Here is a 26,730-nt window from a genome sequence, read left to right on the forward strand (position 1 = left end):
AATGAAGCTATGTAGTCTGGAAAATCTTCAGTTTATGGGAATGGATCAGTGGTGCAACTATATAATGGATATGTTCTAGGCAGTTCTGTAGCAAACACCACAGCCAGCCTATCTGAGCCTTCTTGGTATGTAAAGGTTTTCCAAACAGGTTGCTTTTGACAAACACAACAGAGTTCTTTGCAGCATGCAATAAAAGTGGCCAACTTCAAAACACTTCCATCTGAGGATTTTCAGCTTATGAATGCAAAAAGAAAGTAGAGCAGTAATGGCAATATTTTGGCCATTGTACCTTGGAGAGTTGAACTATTGATGCCAGCCAGCCACATTTATGGACTGTTGACCAGCATGGGCAGAACCAGTGGCAGTTTTACCTCGTCCTTTTGACATTGACTGGCAAAAAGTCTGACAAGCATGTGTCAGGACAGGTGAGCTAGTGGTGCACCTTCCTCACACCTGTCTGACCTATCTGGCACCTGCTGGTGAGTGCTCCCAGCCAACTGTCTTGAGAAAAACAAGTAAGCTAATGGTGCCATTGGCTTCCTCTTCCTGGAATACACTGGGCAATGCTCTGCTATATTCTCCCAGCCTATACTAGGAGATGTCTACATGTGCTGAGAAGGCATTCTCAACCTTCTCTTACAGGCCTTGCCAAAGAAGATTCTTCTCAGGCTACATTCATAGTTCAGGCTCTGTAGCGAGGGAGTCTAAAGCAGACTGAAATAGAACAATTGTCTTAAAGTGTGGATATCTTTATTGCATTGTGAAACAACTTCAAGGAAATGCAACATTTGAAAATGTGTAGAATCATTATTTTGGGGAAAGTTAAATCAGTAAGCCAAGGTTTTGAATTGCAGTAATATCCACCCATTCTGCCTATCTAGACATCACTATCCTGCTGCCTTTCAGATGGTTTGTGCATTGCACTTTAGAAGAGGTGGTGGTAAGGGCTTAGCATCAAAGACGCAGCTGACAACAAGCAAAATGTTAATTCTTACCTCAGTATAAATATATACTGAGAAAGAAGTATAAATACACTGCTCAAAAAAATAAAGGGAACACTTAAACAACACAACGTAACTCCAAATCACACTTCTGTGAAATCAAACTGTCCACTTAGGTAGCAACACTGACAATCAATTTCATATGCTGTTGTGCAAATGGAATAGACAACAGGTGGAAAGCATAGGCAGTTAGCAAGACATCCCCAATAAAGGAGTGGTTCTGCAGGTGGTGACCACAGACCACTTCTCAGTTCCTATGCTTTCTGGCTGAATGCTGGCGGTGCTTTCACTCTAGTGGAAGCATGAGACGGAGTCTACAACCCACACAAGTGGCTCAGGTAGTGCAGCTGATCCAGGATGGCACATCAATGCGAGCTGTGGCAAGAAGGTTTGTTGTGTCTGTCAGCGTAGTGTCCAGAGTATGGAGGCGCTACCAGGAGACAGGCCAGTACATCAGGAGACATGGAGGAGGCCATAGGAGGGCCACAACCCAGCATCAGGATCGCTACCTCCACCTTTGTGCAAGGAGGGACAGGAGGAGCACTGCCAGAGCTCTGCAAAATGACCTCCAGTGGGCCACAAATGTGCATGTGGATGCTCAAACGGTCAGAAACAGACTCCATGAGGGTGGTATGAGGGCCCGATGTCCACAGGTGGGGGTTGTGCTTACAGCCCAACACCATGCAGGACATTTGGTATTTGCCAGAGAACACCAAGATTGGCAAATTCGCCACTGGCGCCCTGTGCTCTTCACAGATGAAAGCAGGATCACACTGAGCACATGTGACAGACATGATAGGGTCTGGGGACGCTGTGGAGAACGTTCTGCCTGCAACATCTTCCAGCATGACCTATTTGGCAGTGGGTCAGTAATGGTGTGGGGTGGCATTTCTTTAGGGGGACACAGAGCCCTCCATGTGCTCACCAGAGGTAGCCTGACTGCCATAAGGTACCGAGATGAGATCCTCAGGCCCCTTGTGAGACCATATGCTGGTGCGGTTGGCCCTGGGTTCCTCCTAATTCACGACAATGCTAGACCTCATGTGGCTGGAGTGTGTCAGCAGTTCCTGCAAGATGAAGGCATTGATGCTATGGACTGGCCCGCCCATTCCCCAGACCTGAATCCAATTGAGTACATCTGGGACATCATGTCTCGCTCCATCCACCAACGCCAGATTGCACCACAGACTGTCCAGGAGTTGGGGGATGCTTTAGTCCAGGTGTGGGAGAGATCCCTCAGGAGACCATCTGCCACCTCATCAGGAGCATGCCCAGGTGTTGTAGGGAGGTCATACAGGCACGTGGAGGCCACACACTACTGAGCCTCATTTTGACTTGTTTTAAGGACATTACATCAAAGTTGGATCAGCCTGTAGTGTTTTTTTCCACTTTAATTTTGAGTGTAACTCCAAATTCAGACTTCCATGGGTTGCTAAATTTGATTTCCATTGATAATTTTTGTGTGATTTTGTTGTCAGCATATTCAACTATGTAATGAACAAAGTATTTAATAAGAATATTTCATTCATTCAGATCTAGGATGTCTTATTTTTGTGTTCCCTTTATTTTTTTGAGCAATGTATATAGTGAGAAAGGAAAGTAAAGAATGCCATATTTGTATTGCTAGAAACATTCACTAGTTTCTAGTTATTGTTTTAGTCTTGAAATCAATTTTTAACTTATACTACATGGATACCGTTTATAAAAGCAAACATTTAGTATCAAATAAGAATAATTAGAATGAATATTGAAGGTTTTTTCCCCTAGAAGTTAAGCATTCTGATGGCTAGGTAGACATGATGCAATGGTTACACAGTTATAGAAACCATTATGTATTGAATTCCTTCACTCAATAAACCAACAGAAAGAAATTATACCAATCAACAAGGTAAAAATTCTATATTTAATTGGAGGATATCAACAAATTGGGTAGAATCATGATAGACTGAGAAAACATGATTTTTGACCCATGATCTCCCAAATCTAGGAATAAACATCCAGACATGGTGCTTCCAAAGAACACCAAGGTATTCCTTAGGACTAATTAGCTCTCCAAAGAACAGGACTGAGAGCCATCAGACAAGATGTCCCAGTATGAAAAATATAAATTTTATACCTTTTATAAATTGTCCTCTATTCTAAATAAAACCAAGATAAGAACATCGTTGTTATGGGAGAGGTAAGTAGATATTTTCTTATCAGTGCTGGTTTACATAGGAAAGGAAGGATCTGATGAACAAGAATTGTTGCCCCTACTCAATGTTTGAAGGCTCTGTGTTCTTTTCCGTGTTACAGTATCATCTTACTATTTCTTACTATTTTCTTACTATTGTTCCTATCATAAATGGAAGCCATTAGGTTTGTATTATATTTGCAGAATATTTTGCTTAGTAATCTTATACCCCACCCCACCCAAATAAATACTGGGAAGTCCTGTCCATGCTACAAGCACATCATTGAAGAGCCCTGTGTTACATTTTTTTTTCATCCATTACTTTAAAAACAGTCTGAATCTGTTTATTCTGGAAGAAAAAAAGTGAGGACAGTATGTTTATATCATCTTCAGCCACAGATTGCTTCATTTTCCAGGATAAGAAACTAAAACAATTGTAGGGGGGGCTGTTGATGCATAAGTATTGAAACCAACACAAAGAATAATAAATGGCATTGCTTCCTTAACCAAAAATTTTAAGGAACAGGAGTCATTTTTCCTAATAGATTACTAAGAAGAGACTGGAGGACCATGAAAGCCATACTGTTTGGATTGGCAATTGGCAAGGAAGGACATATCAATAAGTTTCAGTTACTGATTCATGGAAAAATATTCTGATAATTTACCACTTTTATCCTTTAGTCCATTTAAATGAATCTGACATCATTTTCAAAAAAATTTAATCATTTTTCTGTGTACCACTCTAGTTAAAAAAAAGGGTTCCCCTCCATATACATTATGCCAAGATACTTCACTAATATCTTCAGCGTTAAATGCAGAAAGCCTCTGTAGGTCACTCAAATGAAGCATGTGGAAAATTGAGAGCAAGCTTAAGCAGCACCATTAGTAGAGTTAGAAAAGGGCAGCTATAGAAATGATGCAAAGGAGATCAATCAAAATGGAGTACAACCATCTTTGTGGTAAGAAGCAGGGCTGCAAAGCGAAAGTTCCCGATACACACCTGCATGGGCCGCACCAGTCCATTTGATGGTTGAGGCCAAAACGAGCTCTGCATTTCTTAGGAGAGGCAGGATCTGAACAAGAAGCATGCGTATTGAATGGGCAAGACAAACAGCAGCAAGAGCAGGAGAAGGAAGAAAAGATGCAACGTCGATTTAGCTGCTGAAGACAAAACTAAATAGGCCACGTAAACTTAATTCTTCACCATAAATGTCTACTAACATCATCTTCCCCCCCCCCAAAAAAAGTGAGTGTTAAACAAATAGGGCACGGATGCAATGATTAGGAAAATGAAATTGCAGATCAGTAGTATAAAATACTAGGGTTTTATTATTTATTTCATTTTGATCACTTTTGTGTTTCAACCTATGCATTTTTTTAGAGAATATCTGAAAGCTTCCTTTAAGTTTGATTAGATCTGAAATTCTGCCGAGCAAGCAAGCAGGTCTTTTTATGTTAGAATTTTGTTATATTCTTCCCTATGAAGAAGTAACTTAGCGACATCCTATGTGCCAAATACTTATTGTTAAACAAACAGGTTAGAAAAAAAGAGAGCAAGAAATCACTTTGAAATTAATGATACTTAGCTACAGTCTAGATCAGAAGTAGGAGTGTAGCCCTCCTGATGTTGCTGAACTATAGCTCTTGGAGATCCAGCCTACCCAGCTATTATGATCTGGTGGGATATGGGATCATCAGCTAGCAATTCGGCAATTTGAGTCTCACCAGTTTAAGGTTGACTCAGCCTTCCATCCTTCCAAGGTTGGTAAAGTGACCAAGGTTATTGGGGGCAATATGCTGACACTGTAAACCGCTGAGAAAGGGCTGTAAAGCATTGTAAAGTGGTATATAACTAAGTGCTATTGCTATACACACAGCTTTCACATGCGTATATACTACTACTGCTTGACTGAACTGTATACATTTTTTAGCGCATGGATGCTTAGTCCAAAAAATGGCTGCCTCAGTTAATTTCTATAGGAATCCATTGTTTTTATTGGTAACAGGGATTCCAAACTCATGTGTCACCTACAAACCTAGAAAATTATGTGACTGTTAGAACAAAGTATACAAGACAATAGCCAGTATTAGATGGCTAGTATGTATGGGAAACTTATATTCCAAAAGCTTTGGTGGGGTCCTTTCCTCTTGCTGTTGAGAATTTGCAAATGATTTTTATTTTTACTCTTTTCTCAAGGGCTCAAGAGTCATAAAGAGAAATTGACTAATGTTCATTACCCAGAATGAATTCAAGATTTAAAATGTGCATAATATAAATTAAATTTAAGAAATGTTTTGGAATTAATTTGATTTTCTTTCTCATTGGCATCTTCCCAAATGCCGTATCTAATGACAAAATGGATTAATTATATTTTAATATGTGAATAATAATTTTAAGGAAAAACTAATATTAAAAAAGCATATATGAGAATGCATCTGTTAAGGTTTTATGCCCTTCTTAGAAACTGTTATTATTGTTACAGGCATCATGCCTGTTAATTATTTCTAATCCCCTAAACAAAGACCTTTGTGCTTATTGAAAGTTTCTATATATGTTTTAAAAATACTGTAGCAACTAATCTAAACTGAATACAAAGGAAAAACATACACCATAATATAGATAGTTATAAAAGCAGGATCTGGCAAGTTTTGCCAATGCAGAATTTTATTTAATCCATTTTAAAATATCTTTTATTACATGTTTTTTCTCTTTGAACCCCCTCAGGTTCCTGATAATGTACTTCCCCCAACTTTTTTTTTTTTTGATGGAGCCCTTTGACCTCAAAACAATTCCTTATGTATATTTGGGTAATTGTTGCAAAAACGGGCTGTTGGATTGGAAGTCAAATGTTTCATAAATGTTTTAACTTGTGCTTTCCTCATTTGTTATTGAAAAAACCTGAAACAGCCACAAATTTAAGAGACTGTTAAGGCAAGAAGATGGGATTAACTTGGTACTTCAATCTGCAGTTAACATGAGTTACTTTTGGTCTGTTGATATTGTCATCACAGATATAATATATAATTGTAGATAGCAGTAAAGTTAGAAAGATTAGTGCAGACAGTAAAGCATAAATAGTCCCAATAATAACCCATGACTACACTTCCTGGAAGACATATTGTTTGGCTAATTTCTTACCAATGTAAATGAAGTGATCAGAAACTAGATAATGTGCTAGATTTTACACCAGGAGGTTTACCTGAATTGGAATCTTGCTGCTTTTCTCTTGTTCGCCTTTTCTTTTTACCCTATGATTAAAAAAGGAGGAAGAGAAAATAAATCATAAATTGAACAAAACAAGCTAATTTTGTTTAGAAAGAGAATTTGGTGAAGAAGTATAGGAACTAATGCAACACAACTCCCCTTCTCCCAATTTTCCTGCTGTAGTTTTATCACTAAAGATTTTGGTTTTTTTTTCAAATTCCTTATTTACTAAAGTAAGATGGCCCCATTCATCAAACATTCAAACACACAGCATGTTGACTCTTACTGACTATATTCCAAAGATGCATAATGAAAGCACTTCTTACTTTCAAAATATGATAAAAATGTCCTAAGACGCCAGAGTCACTGTAACAGTGAGGTGGTCAGCAAATAGATGATTGAGATGGATAGATAGATAGATAGATAGATAGATAGATAGATAGAGATAGGTAGATCTATTGATTGATTGATGGATAGATGATAGAGATGATAGATAAAATAGATTGGGGTATCAAACTGGTGGCCCATGGGCCAGATGTGTCACAAAATGTCACGTGATGGCAACGTGATGCAGCGAGTTTGATACTTGTGTAATAGATGACAGATATAGCTAGATACATGATAGATAGAAAGGTAGATGATGGATGGATGGATGGATGGATGGATGGATGGATGGATGGATGGATAGACAAACAGGCAGACAGATATAGATGATAAATATGTGGGTAGATAGGAGGTAGTTAAATAGAAGTAGTTATCTTTATGGCCCTGATTGTAATGTTTGATTCAAGTTTTCTACTCCATCAAAAATCAAGCTATGAATGAACCATTGAGTCTAGACTACAATTGGGAAGCAGTGTTTTAACTAATTGTTATAAAGCCAGATTTTTGAAACTTCTATATAGTATCTTAAAGGAGGAGAAGGATGTTTGATAGCAGCAGCTCCAACTGCAGTAAGAGAGATAATTGGGTTAATAAGGAAAATACCCATACCCATAATACAGAGAGATCTTTGCCATACAGAGGAAAATAAAGTGCTAAAAATCTCTCCCTCTTTACTGTGAGGTCTGGACAGTTTTTGTCTAACCTTTCTACCTTGCTGCCTCAGTTGTCCATCATAATTACAATTGAGAGCTGTATCATACAGCAACAGATACCACTACAGGTAGTCCTTGACAAATGAACCCAACATTTCTGTTGTTAAGTGAAACATTTGTTAAGTGAGTTTTGCTTCATCTTATGACATTTCTTGCCACAGTTGCTAAGTGAATCATTGCAGTTGATAAGTTAGTAACCCAGTTGTTAAGTGAATCTGGCTTCCCCATTGACTTTGCTTGTCAGAATGTGGCAAAAAGTGATCGCATGACCCAGCAACGGTCATAAGTATGAATCAGTTACCAAGCATCTGAATTATGATCACATGATCATGGGGGTGCTGCAAAGGTTGTAACATTGAAAAATGGCCATAACTCACATTTTTCAGTGCCGTTGGAACTTTGAACGTTCACTAAATGAAGTATTATAAGTCGAAGACTACCTGTAGTCCATGTTTCTTGATGACACACAACATTCTCTTTATTGGGAGCTCATAGTTGCTATTAAAGTCATTGTATATTAAGATCTTAACTGATGTTTCAATGAGATCAATTTGACCTTGTCACTTTCATGATTTTTGAGGGATTAACAGACATCTGTTTCCAAATCTGCTAAAGTCTAATGCATTAAACTGGCACATCGAACCTGCTTATTGTAGGCCATACTCGTGGGATATCAGATATTTGAACTGGTTCATGGTTGTCACAAGAATCCTATTACAAAGTCACACTGTTTCCAAAGTGATATTGCTGCCACACAATGGCCTGATTTGGATAGTGGAAGTTGCACAACTTTCAATTACACATCTTCCACCAGAGATACTCTGGAACTGAACCATTTTCTTCCAGGAGAGATGGAGAAAAGCAGCTGGTAATGAATGCAGAAGATGATTGTGCCTGGACAACTAAAGGCATGCTGAGACACTGCTGGTCTGCATCATGTGCACAATTTCTCCCCCAGTGAAACAAAATACTTTTATCTGCTGAAAAAGTCTTTTAAAAATCCAGGAGCAAAATGGGGAAGGTAATGGGATAGAAAGAAATTTGTTTCAGTTTATAGTAGAGCATAACAAAATAAAATAGTATAATTCAACATTTAAATATTCAACTTCAGACTGAAGAGCTATTTCAAATCCGCTTACAAATGAAGACATCTGCCCTAAAGCTAGGGTCTGTTTGTATTTTCATATGTATCATGCTAACATACTAACGTTTTAATTATATTAACTTCCATTCTCTGGAGTATAAAATCTATAACCACTAGCAGCTTAAAAGGCATGCAACCTTGTAGGTTTGGGCTGCCTGGTCCAAAGGATATTTTGCTAAGAACAAGCTCCCACTGAGTATAACTTACTGTGGAGTAAATATGTTTAGCCTTTGTTTAACTGCCAGAGATGCAACTGCAATTTTGGACAAAACAAAGACTGTTCCATTTTAAGTTCAAACAACATTTAAATATGTTTGTCATTAACCAGGCACAAAAAACCCGCTTCCCTGATGAAAGCAGGCAAAATCAAACCAGATTGTGTTTTCCCCACACTTCTACCCATACAGTACTGATTTTGCTTGCATCAGGAGGCCAAGTTACTGCAAAACTCCCAAAGCCCACAATTAAAACAAAGTTGGTGGTTATTGCTAACTGGAAAACTCCATGGTTAAATTGTGACACAAAACTACATTTCAGCTGTACAATGGAAATGCAGTGAAAATATAGACTGGCGTTCTTAATGCAAACCAACGGCCTTGATTTGGAAAGGCCCTTGTACTTAAAATCATAAGGCAAGTCAAGGCCTAAAAGTGGGGCTTTCTTTCTAACATTGAAAAATTTATAATCTCATAGAAAGAAGGTGGAAGTATTCCTAGGTGCTATATTTAAAAAGTACACGGTGATGGGATGTGTGTGTGTGTGTGTGTGTTTCCTTTTAGAGGCCTGAGTCAAACATCCTGGCACATGAAGATGGCAACTATTATCCCACAGGGAGTATTGATGTGCTCCCCAAGTGCCTTCGCAGATTGCATTTCATTCAAATAAAATCTGATCAGACACTTTTAATTAAAGTTCAGTTGCTACTTCTCTGCCAGCCAAAAAGTAGTTCCCATCAAAGCATTTTATAAGCATTTTTCCCCTTTCCCCCTCCATTCCAAATTTTCACCATTGGAGATTCTACCTAGTAGTGTGGATGGGGAGATGGTCAATCCAGGATGCTGGCAAGGAATGCCAGAAGCAGGGGATGCATTAAGGAGGGAAGAAGCCATGTTCCCAAAATCTGAACCTTGCAAATTATACCATTCAAGCTGAAGTTTTTCAGTGAAAAACCAGTGGCAGCCCAGTTTAAAAGGCATGGAGCTTTGGACTCATAAAAATTTGAAGGTTTCATATGGCAGGAATAGTTAAGGGAGGCTAGTAGTCAGGGGTGGGATTCTTCAGGTTCGCACCTATTCGCTAGAACTAGTTGTTAACATTCTAAGCAGTTTGGAGAACTGGTTTTAGAAGAAATTACTGGCCTAATCCTGTAAGGAAGGCAGGAAGGAAACATTCTGGTGTTGCTTACAGAAACTGCCTCTCCGTTAACCTTTATTACATTCTTGGCAGGACTAGACTTCCTGTCTCAGGAACTTCTCTGGAGTTATTTTTCCCTCCTTTGCTGGTACTTTGCATGTGTGGAGTGACCATTCAAAATTACAATGGCACTGAAAAAAGTGACTTATGACCATTTTTCACACTTACGACTGTTGCAGCATCCCCACAGTCATGAGAGGCCAGGCGAGGAGATGCGTGCCTTGATGTGTGATATTGAGTTGGCCACGCCCATCCAATAACATGACCACCAAGCCATGTCCACCCAGTCACATGACCACCAAGCCATGCCCACCACCTAAGCCATGCCCACAGAACCGGTTGTTAAAAATTTTGAATCCCACCCCTGCTAGTAGTGGACTATACCAAGGCTGTCTCATTTTTTTTTCAGCACTGTTTTCCTAATTAAAATTCTAGTCCTTCCACTAGGTAGCCAAAGGAAAAATCCAAAAGCAGACTTTTAGATGTCAAAAACATTACTTCCACAAGAGGGCATCACTTGTCAGTGAGAGTATAAGAAATACTTTCCCAAAGGAAAAGTACAGTATTAAAACTGTTATCATAATTTTTTTTTTACTTTGCTACTGTTCTGTTTATAGGCTTTGGATTATGAAAGTGATAATGGTGGTGCTGATGTTTCAGATTTAATGTTATGTTGGATGAGACAGAAAGCTATATAAATTTGCAATGATATAATATGAAGGTGGGACAGGAAGAGAAGGAATTCTGTAAAAAGGAAAGATTACAGCTAGAAAGCACTAGCTACCACCATTAATATGTAAATACTTATGTTGTTTTGGATGATGAACTTGGGTGCTTGTACATGTTTCTGGGATGCCTTGGAGTCAGTGCTGACTCTTAGCAACTGCTTAGACAAGTTTTCTTGGCAAGATTTCTTGGAAATAGTTTGCCATTGTCTGGTTCCCAGGGCTGAGGGCATCTAGACAGCTTTTTGTCTAAGGTAGGACTAAAACTCAACCCTCCTGGTTTCTAAGGTTAACCACTACATCAATATCAATGATATACACTGATAAGCCCCAAATGCTGGGGACTGCAGTTGGGTATTATCTGTGTTTATTATTCACCTTGATGTAGCCAATATACAGGTTACTTTTCCTGGTTGTAGTCTTCTTGTAAGCATCCATCCTGTTGCTCTAAAAAACAGCATGCTGGACTAAATGACCCCTGATCTGCCCAAGAAGGGAAGTTTTTATAGTATTAAAGATGCAATTGTACCTCAGAAACTATAATTTCCTCTTAACTGAACAACCTATTGCTTACTTGCTGCATTCTGTATTTATGCATGTATGTACAAGAAGGTATTTGCCACTTAGAAATTGAATATTGAAATGTTGTTTTCTCATTTCCAGGTCTTCACTTCCAACTTCAGTCATGTCCAATGCAATGTAAAACTAATACGAAAAGACTGGTTATAAGTACATTGTTTCTGCTACCTGTTGTCCAACTTATAAACCTAAGCATTTTCCCTAAATTACCCTCCCAAGACATGCAATGTGGAACATGATTTACAGCAATATATTTTTGGGCCCGGGGGATTCAAAATGGCGGCCTTCTGTTTATATCCTCTCAGAACAATATAGGAAAGGGTATAAATGGAGAAGTAGAAACCTGCTGTGATTCCAGAGTTTTGATTAAATATCAAAACTCTGATGTATTCATCTCACAAACAACAAAAGTGCTGGCATAGAGTGTCAACCCACTTCCACTGACACACAAGTTAGCCATCTGAAAAATCATATGGCATATTGATTGTTCCCTCTCAATGAAGAAATTCCAAAGCCAATGAGCAATTCTATGGCCATGGAAAAGCTCAGGGCTCCTGGAATTCTGCAGCCAACGCTGGGTTAGGTGGATGCATGAGTGGCAGATGGTTTCAGACTCTCACTGCCATAATGCAGAATGACATTTGCTGCAGAATTCGCTTACCCTTGCCGCAGAAGCTGGCCAGGAAGTGCTGCTGAATTCCAGGGGCCCTGAATTAAACTGTATGTGATCACGGGATGGAGAGCCTGAAGAAGACTGAAGAGCAAGGGGTAAAGGGTTAAAATAGCAGCTATGGACAGCAGGGAAAAAATAAGCATATGAACACATCAGGAAGTATGCAGGACACCATTACCACATCCCAGGCAAAGACTGAATTCACTATTACTGTTTACTAAAACAAATCATTTGCCTTCTGCTGGAAATTGCATGTATTTTATGCAAGCATATGAATGCTGAACATGAAGTCTTACTTGGTTAAAGAATAGTGGATAGAATTATATATTGTGAAGATTTTGTTTGTTTTCTCTAATCTAAACCTTTTATTTAATCCAATTTTACATTGGACATGGAGCCGAAAGTAAAGTAGCCCCAGAAAAAGTTTCAAACACTTTTATCACAATTTTAACTTTGGACTTAAAATATATACATCTTTGCCAGGTCAGTGGATGAGCTGTATTCCCCTCCTCACTACATATATTTATTAATGAATACCCTTAAATAGCATGTGATATTTATTTAGAAGTCAGTTTTACTGAGTCTGTGCTGAGATTTGATGCCACGTGGAGGAGCACAGACCTGAGGTCTAAAATTATGTTCAGTAGATGAGAACATAAAACAGTTACTATGAGATACTAATTTCTGCTTTCTAAAAACTCATGATACACACTGTTTTTGCTTCCCCTCCCCCAAGTGCAGAAAATACTGCAGCCATGTCCTCTACTGCAAAAAGCTGTAAGATAAGGATCCTTTTGGGGGACGGGTAGTAGATATAAATAATAATCTATTGCACTGTATTTTCCTCCTCCCCAAATTCTCTGTTGCCCAATGCTTCTACTGTCCACCACTTTTAAAAATAATAAAATTTACCTGTAAAATATATTTATTATACTAATGCCTCCTTATTAATTATTCCTTCCCTTCTTTCCACAAAAGAAAAACCTCTGATTAATTTGGGGTAATTTAATAATGCTTTGGGTTTTTTTTAAATGATAGTAATCAATCTTAAAAATCCACAGAAACATTTTAATGAAAGATGGCAGGTTGTGCAAGATTACTAAACTAGTTTGCCTGGAGAGTCTTGTGGGAGACTCTGACCAATTTACCTCTAAGCCAATTGTACTTGAATAATGTAAGAGCCTAAGGAACAACAACAAAATAAAAGCCTTTCTACTTGAAGCGCTTTATGAAGATAACCTGAAGACCAACAAACAAGGATTTGCAATTGTGACCTGCAATGTTTGTGGTTTTTGTCTTCCTTTCTGAAAACAAGCTGGAATACATTTGCAGCAAATGCAAATGTATGGCAAGCCTTGAGAAAAAGCCATGGAATTGGAGCTCAAATTGCTACCCTTTAAGAAAGGAAGCTCCATAGTTTAAAAAAAAAAACAAGTAGACAGAGGAAAAGGCACTATCAAATGCACTGGGTGAAAGTAAAAACCAAGAGCAAAAAATGAAAATATAGTCTCCACTAGAAGTCAGAAACAATACTCAGTACCTTCAAATTCCGACTGTGGGTGTTCAGAAGGATGAAAAAGAACGTGAGACAGGCCATGACTCCCTAAATGATAAATAGGAAGAAACTGTGCCCAATAAGAAGACAAAGTGTACTAGTAGTTGGTTTTTTTTTTAGGACTCCAACAATTGAAACAAACATATGTTGACTGAATCTATCAACTAATGAAGTTTGCTGCTTGCCAATAAAAGGTTCAAGGATATGACAGAATATTTTCTAAGATTTACCACTTTTAATAGCAATTCTCCCTTCCTGTTGATAGATGTGAGGAAAAATGATGTAGTAAAATGAACTATAATTCCTATCATAGCATATCTGACTAAAGAGTGAAAGACATGCATGATGTTAAGTCAGCTGGTCATGTTGATAAGCATTGTTACATTAAGAATAAGACTAGTATGGTCAGACCACAAACTGTTCTGAATCCATACTATGGAGACAAAAGTCTGTCTTTTTGCCTGAGCTATGGTACACAATGCTTAGACTGCAGAGTGCTGCAGGCTAATTCACTGCTCACTGTTAGGAGTTCAATTCTTACTGGCTCCAGGTTGACTCAGCCTTCCATCCTTCTGAGATCGGTAAAATGAGGACCTAGATTGTTGGGTACAATATCTGAAAAACGCTTAGAGAGGGCTATAAAGCAATATGAAGAGGTATATTCTAAGTGCTATGGCTATTGCTAATTTTCCAAAGTGGGTGCCTTCTGGAAGAAGTGGATTTGGCTTTCGATCAGAATTTGGCAAATCAGTCAAATTTTGGAAGTTGTGGTCCAAGCTGGTTTCATCTGGAACACCAGATTAAAGAAAGTTGTCTTAAAGTGTTTTAGATCACGAGTCGCAAACAATTTGGACCTCAGGGACCACCAAACTCATAATTTTAAATCCCATGGACCAGAGACCCTGGGAAAATCCCCAAAAAAGTCTGCAGGAAAATTCCCCATCCCGTTTTCCTATCGATCGATCATTCTTTATTTGGGATCGCAGGATACCATCTCCAGTTCCATTCTCATGGGAAGAGATAGAGAGAGACTTTTGGCTTCATGCAAGGAAAACAGCAGAAGCAGAAGTCTTTCTTTCTCTCCCCCAAAATTCCGCCAGGAATGAGTTTTTGAGAGACTTGTTGCATCTTGGAGCAGGATGCATTTCAGGGTCCCAAAGACTCATTTCTGGCAGAGTTTGGGGGAGAGAAAGAAAGACTTTTGCTGCTTTCCTTGCGTGCAGCCAAAAGCAGAAGAAGAAAGAAGCAGAAAGAAGCAGTCCCGTGGCCAGGTGAGGCGCATGGGGCAAGTTCCCCCCTCCCTTTCCATCCTCCCCTCACTGCCTCATGTTGTTCGCAATGCAAGCAATGTAAGCCTTGTGTTCCCATGGGCCATGTCGGCAGAGCAGCCAGGATTATTGCTTTGGGGGTGCTATTTCTCTGCGGACCACCAAAATTTTCTTGCGGACCACCAGTGGTCCCCGGCCCACTGGTTGATGACCACTGTTTTAGATCATCGAGAAAGACAATCCAACTTCTCACTTGGTGGAATGTGTTAATTAATAGAGGCATATATAAGTTAATTTAACAGTTATTGGCTTTTCCAAAGGTTTTAAAAATGAGTGGGCATGAGAGATTCCGAATGTAAGTAAAAGACCATGCACACAAGTGTGCATTGTTTTGCTTTCCAAACTGCAAGCTTCCTGCTAGCTGTTCGGTCCAAAAAGCTGTAAAGGCATCTCTTTTAAATATTTTTTTTAAAACAAAGTCAGATAAAGACATAATTTAACAGCTGTTCCCCATATACTACTTATTTATGCTATTTCAAGTTCCTATTGCAGTTTTAAAAAAACAACAATAATATCCTGCAAGTACATAATTGCCTAAATATTAATTTTCATCAGAGTGAAGACATTTTTCCAGGGCTCCACAATTAGCCTTCCAATCATATGTGAGCAAGCAGAAATCAGCCCCTGCATAAACTTATTTTGTCCATCTCAAGATAGTACCTTGATTTTATACATGCAAGGGATGTTAAACCAACCCATTGGTTAAGCCAACTGGTTTTGCTGCTCTTTGCTTCTGAGCATCATCAGCCAGTAAAAAGCCATCTGCCAGTCACGTGCCAGTCAAATTCATCTAGTAACCATAATTACATGTAAACCTAGGTTCTCCCATCAGTCTGACATATTACCCACAACACCACTATTAGTCTGTCCTGAAATAGTTAACTGACCCTAATAATTTGGGCATGACATTAGGCACTTCTTCAAGATTTAAAATGGACATTTGCCTGCCTACACTTGCATACTTACATGTGATTGCATTCACAATTTTTATCATCCCAATGCCCAATGATTGCCTTTTCCTCTGAAGAAAAAGTGGATTCTTTAAGCAAAATAGTAAACAGAGAAGTCAGGGAAAATTTAAAGGAAAGATTGCAAACGAACTGGAGGTATAATGTGCAGAATCCTTCTTTTACATTTAGTCATAAAATCTCAGACCAAAGTTATGGAATTTATCTTCTGGGCTTTTCATTTTCCTTCTGAAAGGTTTTTTTGGGGTGGGGGTGGGGGGGCGTTTTTGTGCTGATTCATTCAGACAAAAACCTCAAAGTTTAGGTTCTTTTGCAGGATCCTTTGCAGAAGGAATAGAGATGTATGTAAATAAAAGTAGATAGCCCTAAACTTAGCTTGCCACCAATTAACTACATCTATGCAGTCTTCTACTTGTGGACTTCAGCTCCCAGAATTCCCCAGCCAGCATTCACTAGCTGGGGAATTCTGGGCATTGAAGTCTACAGGTCTTAAAGTTGCCAAAGTTGGAGACCCATGTTCTAAGCAGTGTTATGGAAATGTTGTGGCTCTCTTTTTAGTTTTGTTTTTCAAACTCACAGCCTAGTCAACAACTCTGCAATTCCTTATTGGAACTCTTCCAAGTACTGTCCAGAGCTGATTATACTTAACTTCTGATATCAAATCACGTGTTGCAACCTGCTGAGATAAGCATCAGGGAAGGCACCATCAAATTTAAAGAAGCCTGGTGAAGCTTATCTCTTTCTGAATATTGTTTTAATGATTTTTTTTCTTTGTTACATTTCAAGATGAAGTCAAGTGCAGCTATATCCCGATATGAATCTTCTTTCTGTTATCTCTTTCCATTTTTTTGCATAGTGAACTGCTATAAAATATGCAATGGTGCATCCCTGTTGCATTATACTGCAAAGAAATCCATCCCTTTTGCACTATTCACAAGATGTATCCAGATTTCTAAGGAATATTTTCCCTGAAGTGTTCGTCCTCAAATGCAATGTGAATTATTAACCTAGATCTAGATCTTCCATAGACCTGCATAAAGAAAAGTGCAGTATTCTCACATAACAAGTGCCCTGTTTAGCAATTGTTTGACAGTGGTCACACTGGTCCTTGAACTTATGACCATCACAGTTTCCCCGCAGTCATATGATCACCATTTGTACACTTTACAGCCAGCTTTTGACAAGTAGAGTCAATGGCAGTAAAATCACAAATCGTGTTTAAGTGGTGTCTTGCTTAATGATCAAAAGTGATTCACTTAACAACCATGGCAAAAGTGAGGTCATAAATCTGTTGTGGTCATGTGATTTCTTGCTTAATGTTATGATGGAGTTCCTGTTTCAGTGGCAAGAGTCCTTAAGCAAGGGCTATCTGCATGAAAGCCTGCAGCAATTTCTCTGGACTAAGGACAATTTAGATCTAGCAATATTAAACTGCCTGAATGCAGCTATAATATTCACATACAAGAATAATACGGTAAAGTATGTTGTTGAGAGAGAGAGAAATCATTTATACTAATAATTATACATGAAACATTAATTTCTGATTATTATTTACTTTGAGAATACTACCAAAGCCTTTCTCCTTTTCCCTATTGTAATTTTCATTATTTATAATGGGCACAATCTAATTCAAACTCATGTAAATTTAAAATACAAAAATTCTTCTTATTGCCTGATTATTTTTTTTAACCAATTTTATATTGTCAGCATGAGGAGGAAATAAATAGTTTCTTGATGACAGCAATCAATTAATTAATAAAGAGATGTTTAAAAAATTAAATCCTTATACAATTTCAAGGTGAAGATCCACCTTAAAGCAATTGCTTATTTTCCCCCCACACAAGAATTAAGTATCTTAGTCAGGCATCACATCTAAACATTTGCTTAACACCAAAAAAGGATCTAGCTTTTATTGTCACTTACATAGTTTGAATATTCTTGAGGCAATCTTGTCAGGAGAAATTTAGCCTTTTTAATGCCCAATCCCATTTAAGGGAAGGAGCTCTGAATAATGTCTTCTTCTCTGTCCTTCAAATAATTTTCCAATGCCCCTCTTCTCTTTTTCAACTGTCTGGTGTCCTTGTAACATTCTATGGCCGTCTACTTACCAAGGAGCGTAGGTGAGCATGGAATGATGCAAGGACATAGGCAGACAAAAAATTGGAAAAGGGCATTAGAAGAATATTGGAAAGACAGTGAAGCAGAGGCACTGAAGCTAGTATACTATGAAAGTTTACTAAATGCCAAAGATACCAAACTGGCCTACAAGAAAAATCAAATTAAAAAAAAAAATAGAAAAGAGACATAGCAAGGCAAAATATTACATGGCCAGGACGCACAAAAAAAGTAGCAGGCAAAGCTGATAACAACATGATCAGGTAATGGCTAAGTGCAGAAAAAAGAGACAATTCTGGCTGTACAAGATCACACTTTAAGAACAAAAGCCAGAATTGAGAAGATGGCAATAGAGAACAAATGCTGTCCCTACAAAGAAGCTGAAGAAACCAACTAATTGGTTGCTTCAAGAAGATTGTGTAGACTGACCACAAACAATGGGATGACAAAATAGCAACAATGGTGCATTGGAATATCTGTAAGAAATATCACTTGCCTGCAAACAAGTACTGATGGAACAATAAAACAGACAAATTAATAACAAATGAAGAAGCTAAAGTCCTCTGAAACTTCAGAATTTAAACAGATAAGCATTTGTCACACAACACTCCAGACTAAACAATTGATAGAAAAGACTAAAAAATCTGGATAGTAGATATTGCAATACCTGGAAACAGAATAGAAGAGGAAGAATTGGAGAGAAATCACAAAATACAAAGACCTGCAAAAAGAAGCAAGGCTGTGGCAAAAGAAAGCAATGACAGTACCAGTAGTAATAGGCACCTCAGGCACAATTCCAAATTCTGAACCATCACTTGAACACTATCAGCATGGACAAAGTCACCATCAGTCAATTGCAAGAGACAGCTTTACTTGGAAGAGCGTACATCTTGTAACAATCCCTTTAATGTTATTAAACAAGAACATCTGCCTATCCCAGGTCCTTGGCAAGGACTCAGTGGATAAAAATGCCAAATTGTGGATAAAAATGCCAAATTGTGTGTCCAACTATAAAGATGCCATTTATTTTGGTTGTTCATAAAGACACACGTTCCAAAACATTTTGGAATGGAATGTTTTGACTGTGAAATAGGAGGCTTCAAAGATTTCATATTCTTTCTAATCTGAAAATGGGCTGTGAATAATTGAGATCATTTTTTGGAATGGCCCATTTCAAGATTGGATACTTTCTGAATACTTGGAATGTCACATGGTAAACCTAGAGCATTTGGAAAAATATCCTGTTTTGAGATTGGAACATTTCATAGCAGAATGTTTTATGGCCCTCTACTCATAAAGCATCAAGCTCAACAACAAAAAAGGGACAGAGAAAAGATAGAGAATAAAAAAAGGTAGCAGAAGTCAAAAGTAAACGTTCAGGAAAAGAAATACATTTTTAACCACTGGGTAAACCAAGGTAAGGTTGTGGAGATGCAGGTCTTGTGGGAACCATAAATTATGGGCAGAGGCATAAAATATAAAATAAGTGGAAGTCAATGCAAAGGATAGTAATATATAGTTCTTACAGAGAAGAAGCCACATGGTGACAAATAGAGAAGATAAATGAGTAGCCAAGGGTTTTTTAAAAAACTATATAGAGATTTATTAAGGAAAAAAGTCCAGGGAAAGGAATATTTACTATAAAACAAATAACATACAGAAAACAAAACCATGTTGGTGAGAAAAGTAAGTAAAAAGAGTAAAAAAAGAGGATAGAGATAGAATGAAACAAGTAAAAGCTAAAGGGAAGACAAGAATAAAGGAGAATAAGGTGAAAGAAAATACCACAATTTTTAAAATCAATATTCAAAAGTTGGAAATAACATCTTGTGTAAATATAAGAAAGAAAAACATCTTTACGTTTTATTTATTCTGTCTGGATAGAATGGAGAATATAAAAATGAAACAAAATGAAGGATGTGTAGAGATGGAGCCTTAGATAATCTGAGGTACCCAGTCAGAGATAATTGCAATTAATGTCAAAATGCTGTATAAAAAAAGAGAAAATTATGCTAAGGTATGTAAAAACTATGCAAAGAAAGAAATGCTTACAGGTCTGCTGTTTCGAATAGAAAACAAATATTGAAAGTCGAAATGATAGATCCCAGCAGGAATCAGTTTAAGAGAATAGGCCCTAAATACCACTCTGGGGAAATGAGGGGGAGGGAAGAGGAAGATAAGGTTCAGCAGGGTGTCATATATATTGGCAAAATAAATAAACAGGAAACCAAACTAGGAAAGAAAATGAAGTGTACAAAATAGAAACCTATCAAAAAGCAGATTTATAAACCCCCAGCTGTAAATACTCAGCGTATTTTAGAATACCCCTTTCCCAATATGTCTGTCTGTGACCCAATCAGAGGAATTGTGGACAAACACAATCATCCATTCTCATGGCAAATAGAGATAATGGCACTAAATACATTGAACCTCTTTTTGAGTTGCATTGAAGTTAACGTTATAAGATCCTGCTGAAACCAGTGCCTGAAGGGCAGTTACAGTAGAGTTTTAATCTACTCTCAATATTCTGGCTTATAATAACCTATTGAATTCACATCCTAAACTCAATGGAAGAACCTTTCCTCGTGCTCCCACTCCTTGGACAGTGATACCACTAATTCTTGAGCACAATTTGCTGTCAATTCTCTCCCCCCCCCTCACTCCCCCAATCCTCCTTCACCCCTTGAGAAAGATTCATCTGAAAGCAGGAGCTTGTGTATGTGTGAATTATGACTTGCAATATATTGTGAGAAAGTGATGGCAGGGCAGCAGAAAAGAGAATCCCACTGAACTTAGAAAAGTTCTTTTCAATGTTAAGCTCAGAACGTTTTCAGGGTAAAATACAAAATAAAATATTCTTGTCATCAATATTGCTTGGTCTTCTTCTACCACTTCTACCAGTTTCATATGACCTTTACTATTCATAGTTCAGATAATCTAGTTAAAGCTTTTGAAACCAGTCTTCAATGAAGTCTCTCACTGGGTTGGCATCACTTGCAAACTACTAAGGCAGATAACTGAAAGCCATTAGTGGCAAAGATGAAGAAGCCTGGAGTTATTTATGAAGCAAAAATATCTAGTGTCCCACACAAACTCTGCTACCACACCACAGATCCCAAATACTCACATAGTTATCTCTTGCAGACCAGCCAGGATAAAGCTGCATGTGAAGCTGCCTTTCCTTGCGGGCCAGTTCATAATACTTGGCTTGCTCCTCTCGTGACAATGCGTGCCACTGAAAAGGAACCATAGAAAACAATGAGCACCCAAGATATTTACAGTGGTGTCACATCCTGAGATCAGAAAAGGGTACTGTTGCCTCCCAGGTGTTGGTAGATTTTAGCTCCCATCAGCAGCAACCAGCCACATTCTTAAGCAAGATCTAAAATATATCTAGAAATCTTAATTCTCTTTTAACATCTAATTCATTGCATAGATGCAAGATGGGTGGAAGGAAGATCAACATGTTCCCAAAGATTCAGCCCTTAACTTTATATATGGTATTTGGAAACACTCTGTTGCATACATCTGATCTTGATAAACACATGAAAGAAGAATAATCCACATAGCAGAGGAGAATGAGGAATTAGTGACTCTGCAGATGTTGCTGAACTACAACTTCTAGACATTTGTTTATTAATTACATCGATTTATATAGCCACCATCTCACAGCAGTGAATCTGAAGAATGGCCAGCAGGAAAAACAGTACAGTTTCAACTCTTGTGATTAGGTAATGCTCCATTTCCCCCTTCCACCTACGAGTTTTCTGTACCAGAGCATGGAAAAAAAGATGCAGCAATAGCAATTTTATTTTAGCATTTCTTCATTTCTCAAATCCCCAAATCACTAATTACTAATACAGTCACTGTTATTCATTTGCATATGCCTGTGCTTATCAGTTTTTATGGAAACTGAAGTTCTCTGTGGAGGAAGCAACAGCAAAAGTTTATTAAATAAAAGAGAATTCAATCTCTTGTTCTATAAATAAACTAAATCCTTGCACATTGTTAAATTTAGGAATAGAAGATTTTGACCAAATTCACCAGCAATTGTTTTTACTTTTTTAATGAGTATATATATCCACTTTACATTTTTTACTATTTAAAATAAGATCAGAATTTGGGATAAAATTGAAAGTTAAATTATATGATTGGCCAAAAAAGTAAATTAAAATATCACTGGTCTCTGAAAATCAAAATGAAAAAGCTTCCTCAGCTATAATAAATTAGTTGAGCAACCTTTGGTAGGTCATTTCTCATACTACATCCCCTCTCCAAAATGACAATAGTTGGCACCTGCCTTACAGTGTTGTGTGGATCCGTACTTTGTGGAAGGAAAAATATTTTAGATGTAGAAAGTGATCTACAAATAATCATTTTGAGTTTCCTGACATGTTTTGAAAGTCAAGGATAATGAAAACTAATTCATAATCTGCTGATGCAGGGACTTCAAAACAATCTTCCGAAAACAAACTGGAAAAAGCAAAATGTTTGTGTGTGTGTGTGTGTGTTGTATTTTCTTAAGCAGTCCTTTCTGCAGCAGTGCAGAAGTTTTATTATAAATTTCATTACATTTTCAAAGCCCATCCAAATGCACTGAAACAGTTACAGGGACCATTAAAGTCTAAATATGGAGAAGATGCAGCAAAAACCATACAGATCTCAGCTATGGAAAAGCGTGTTGGTATACTGCAAACTGCACACCAGTCAGGCCACTATACAGCTGGACTATTCACCTATATAGGAGAATAATTTTCAGAGCCTTTCACCAGCCTCTTTCCCAATCCATTGGAGCAATATCTCAGCTGAAAATAATGTTTACAACTAAAATCCAGAATTTCTGAAAAACCAAACAACTCATTCACTGTGAACCTTTCCTAATGCCTATATATCAATCAAAACAAGACAGACCACTTGTGCTCTTACCCGTCTTCCTAAAATTTGGTTGATTGCGGCGCTTTCCTTCAAGGTGCATTCAGCAATGACCTTTGCCCGCATTTCTTTCATGTACAACATAAAAGCATTCAAAGGCTTCTTAATGGTAGGCTTCTTAGCTTCCTTTTCTCTCTTGGGTTCTGATTGTGACTTCCTTATATGAAAGAGAAAATAACCCATTGATAATACAGGGTCTTACTTCAGGACTGCAGCCTCTTAGAAAATAATAAACAATAAGGATTGACAGTGTAGGATTAAAAACCCATGAGCCAAAGGTTAAACATTAAAAGAGCAAAATATGTTTTCTAATGGTAGCCAACTCTAAGACATTATCGCTGGAGATATAATTTTGGGGTCTCTATGGTCCAAAATATTTTACAAAACATCCTATTGAATCGATCCAGTTCAATTAATTTGCTTTGTTAATCTGATATATGAAATATTCATGTAGGAACCACCATGTTCATTACTTTGCCTGGTAGGATGGAAGATATTGTTTTTGAACTGTTACAACAGATGTGTTCCTGATTAGGTCTGATGAGTAACGAGCATAGAGTGCAACCTTCCAACCTGTAACCCTTAACATGAGGCTTGTGGACAATGGCTTTGTAAATGAGAAGCAGCAGCTGCTCTTCCAAGAGATGAAACTGGTAGGGAGCATGCCAGGAGAACATATCAGACCACCTATTCTTGCCAGATTCCTCCCACCTGAAGAAGTTCCTTTAGGACAAGGGTGTCATACTGGCAGCCCACAAGCCAGATGCGTCCCATGCAGGCCACGCCCACCCCAGCTCGGTGAAGGTGAAAACCGTTGCGAAATGTCACCTGATGGCAATGTGATGCTGTGAGTTTGACACCTGTGCCTTAGGAGAAGCAGCTTATGACAAGTGTTCTGTGAAGTGAGGAAGGCAGAGGTCAGAAAGTACTGTATTTCTATCATGGCTGCCCCCTTCTAAGACAGCCTTCCAGAGACTTTTTACAGACTGAACTTTTCTGGATCACCTTTATGGATGGATATAAATAATTATTACTTGGATATTAATTATTATTAATTATATGTAGTTCTTGAGCTATGGTGGTAATTGGGACCAGAATTTCCATTGATAAATGAAGTGGTCATAAAGCATGATCTGACACTTAGTGAAAGCAATCCTAGCACTCCCCATTGCCACCATTACCAACTGACCCAAGCCTCTCCCAGCTTGGTCCCTCCTAGTCCCTTAAATTTGGAACTGCCTCCTTTTCAATTCTCCCATCCTCTTATCAACGCCCCCCTCCCCAATCTCTGCCCTTATGGCCACTTTGCATTCTGCCACTTCTGTCAGTCCTGCTTCCCTGTGCTCACTGGCCATGCTACCCGCAGCTGATTTTTGTCATCTTCTTCTTCCTCCTGCTGCTAACTAGTTGTGCCCAGCCTGGTTTGAAGGTCTTCTTCTTGAAGGTCACTTGTGCCACTCTCCAAATAACATGCACAATTCCCAGACCATCTAAAACAGTGGTCACCAACCAGTGTACCGGGGACCACTGGTGATCTGTGAGAAAATTTTGGTGGTCCACAGAAAAATGTCATCCCCAAAGCAATATGGGAATACAAGGCTTGCATTGCTTGCATTGCGAACAACATGAGGTAGTGAGGGGAGGATGGAAAGGGAGGGGGGAACTTGCCCCACTCGTCCCACACACCTGGCCTCGCCACCAGGCTGCTTCTTTCTGCTTCTGCTTTTGGCTGCACGCAAGGAAAGCAGCAAAAGTCTTTCTTTCTCTCCCCCAAACTCCGCCAGAAATGAGTCTTTGGGACCCTGCAATGCACCCTGTTCCAAGATGCAACAAGTCTCTCAAAGACTCATTCCTGGTGGAGTTTGGGGGGAGAGAAAGAAAGACTTCTGCTTCTGCTGTTTTCCTTGCATGAAGCCAAAAGTCTCTCTCTATCTCTTCCCATGAGAATGGAACTGGAGATGGCATCCTGCGATCCCAAATAAAGAATGATCGATCGATAGGAAAATGGGATGGGGAATTTTCCTGCAGACTTTTTTTGGGATTTTCCCAGGGTCTCTGGTCCATGGGATTTAAAATTCTCTCTCTCTCTCTCTCTCTCTCTCTCTCTCTCTCTCTCTCTCTCTCTCCCTCCCTCCCTCCCTCCCTCCCTCCCTCCCTCTCTCCCCTGAGAATGGAACTGGAGATGGTATCCTGTGATTCCAAATAAAGAATGATTGATAGGAAAACGGGATGGAAAACTTTCCTGCAGACTTTTTTGGGGATTTTCCCAGGGTCTCTGGTCCATGGGATTTAAAATTATGAGTTTGGTGGTCCCTGAGGTCCAAATGGTTGGCGACCCATGATCTAAAATTCATGAGAAGGCCATGCCTGCTGTTCTCCAAATCATTTGCACCGTTCTTGTGATGCTTCACAAAGCCTTTGAAAAGCCTCTGAGGCATCCTGAAGCATTATAAGAACAGCATGAGCTTTTTGAAGGATAGTGTGAGTAGACTCTAGAAGAAGGCCTAGCAGAGTCAGATGCTGCCTCACATAGGGCAGGCTGAGCACACCTTTTTAGCAGGAGGGAAAAGATGGGTATAGCAGGAACTGCGGAGTGTGGGGTAGCAAGAGCTTTGAGCTGTGCCACCGGTTGTGGGCTTGAACTGAATTAGAGGCTGGGAGGGGGACCAGCTGACTGAAATTGCTGAAGGCCTTAGGCCTCTACTTCAGCCCCAGGGTTGCCACCACTGCCAAGGAGTGCTGCTGTGCAGGGCAAACAAAAGGGCAGAAATTGGGGAAAGAAAAAAAGGAAGGTTGGGATAAGTGTCCCTACAGTCATAAATGTGGCCAGACTTCCAAAGATGATCACAGGAGCTCTGCAATGTCTACAATTTTGAGGACCATTCATAAGTACCGTACATTCAGCACCACTGTAACTTCAAACGGTGGCTGAACAAATGGTTGTAAATTGAAAACTACATTGTTATATCTTTGTTGTGCATAGTAGTACATTTATTTTCTGGTGGAAAGTTTATTGTGTCTTACTATGTTGCTGTAAGTCTTAAAGATTCAGCAGCATATAAACGCAACATATAAATAAATGGCACAGTACCTATAAATCTTCAACCCAGTTCTTGGCTACTTACATGCTTCGGTCGTAATGATCCATTTCTTGTTTCCCAGATGGAGATGTGATGCCCGGGTGTGGGAGGCCTGGTGCATGCATTCCAGAGCTAAGCATCAAAGGATGTGTAATCCTGCAATATAACACAGATTTGTTACTGCCTGGACTTCTAATGCATTACATTAGAATGGGATTTGTACAGTAGTTGGACTTGTTTCTAGATGTGGGGAGAGACTGTTTCACAGAACTGTGTGTGGACATTGGTGTAACAGCAAAGTTTGCTGACTTCCATGTAGGCTTGACATTTCCAGAGACATAGCACAATATAAACTGAAGCCTGGGTTTCTAAATTCTTCTGGAACTGCAGCATAATGGATCCTTGGGCACTCAGCTGCTCTATTCTGAATTAGACTGAGAAATACAGCAATGGCAGCCAAGAGCTAACCTGCACTTGAATAGAATTTGGTTTTCAACAAATGTGAGACAAGAGTGGCACTGGGTGGCACTTTCTAACTTGATGTCGTTTTCCCTACAATGGCTGTTGGAGAAAACTAACACAAATATTACATGTCAAAATGACAACCTCCCATCTGCTGCCATCATCTTTGGTTATCCTGAAATTCTGTAAGGAAGCATTCTTCCTGGATGGAGGACACCCAAGAATGCTTTGACACAGCTCTTGGTAAAGCTTATGGCAATGCTGAGTCAGGCAGCGCCAA

At 38.8% G+C, this 26,730-nt stretch overlaps 1 protein-coding gene across 12 annotated transcripts in view; it reads right to left on the reverse strand.

Moving 5' to 3' along the window:
- The window catches only part of TCF7 (transcription factor 7), a 161,190-nt gene that overhangs the window by 8,733 nt on the left and 125,727 nt on the right, over positions 1–26,730 (reverse strand). For 4 of the 12 annotated variants that reach the window (XM_087955301.1, XM_087955304.1, XM_087955298.1 and 1 more), the window contains 5 exons: positions 26,034–26,144; positions 22,903–23,065; positions 21,104–21,211; positions 11,999–12,091; positions 6,375–6,423 (listed from right to left, as the gene is read on the reverse strand). In XM_087955301.1, the coding sequence (XP_087811427.1) occupies positions 6,375–6,423; positions 11,999–12,091; positions 21,104–21,211; positions 22,903–23,065; positions 26,034–26,144 (524 nt within the window). Of the gene's footprint in view, positions 1–4,174; positions 4,248–6,374; positions 6,424–11,998; positions 12,092–21,103; positions 21,212–22,902; positions 23,066–26,033; positions 26,145–26,730 lie in introns of all 12 variants that reach the window. The other 8 variants (XM_087955306.1, XM_087955308.1, XM_087955302.1 and 5 more) reach the window with 3 other exon arrangements.

Source organism: Notechis scutatus, chromosome 2, assembly GCF_049901735.1.
Source record: "Notechis scutatus isolate UNSWTSFEM ecotype Mainland chromosome 2, rNotScu1.2, whole genome shotgun sequence".
NCBI classification, from domain to species: domain Eukaryota; kingdom Metazoa; phylum Chordata; class Lepidosauria; order Squamata; family Elapidae; genus Notechis; species Notechis scutatus.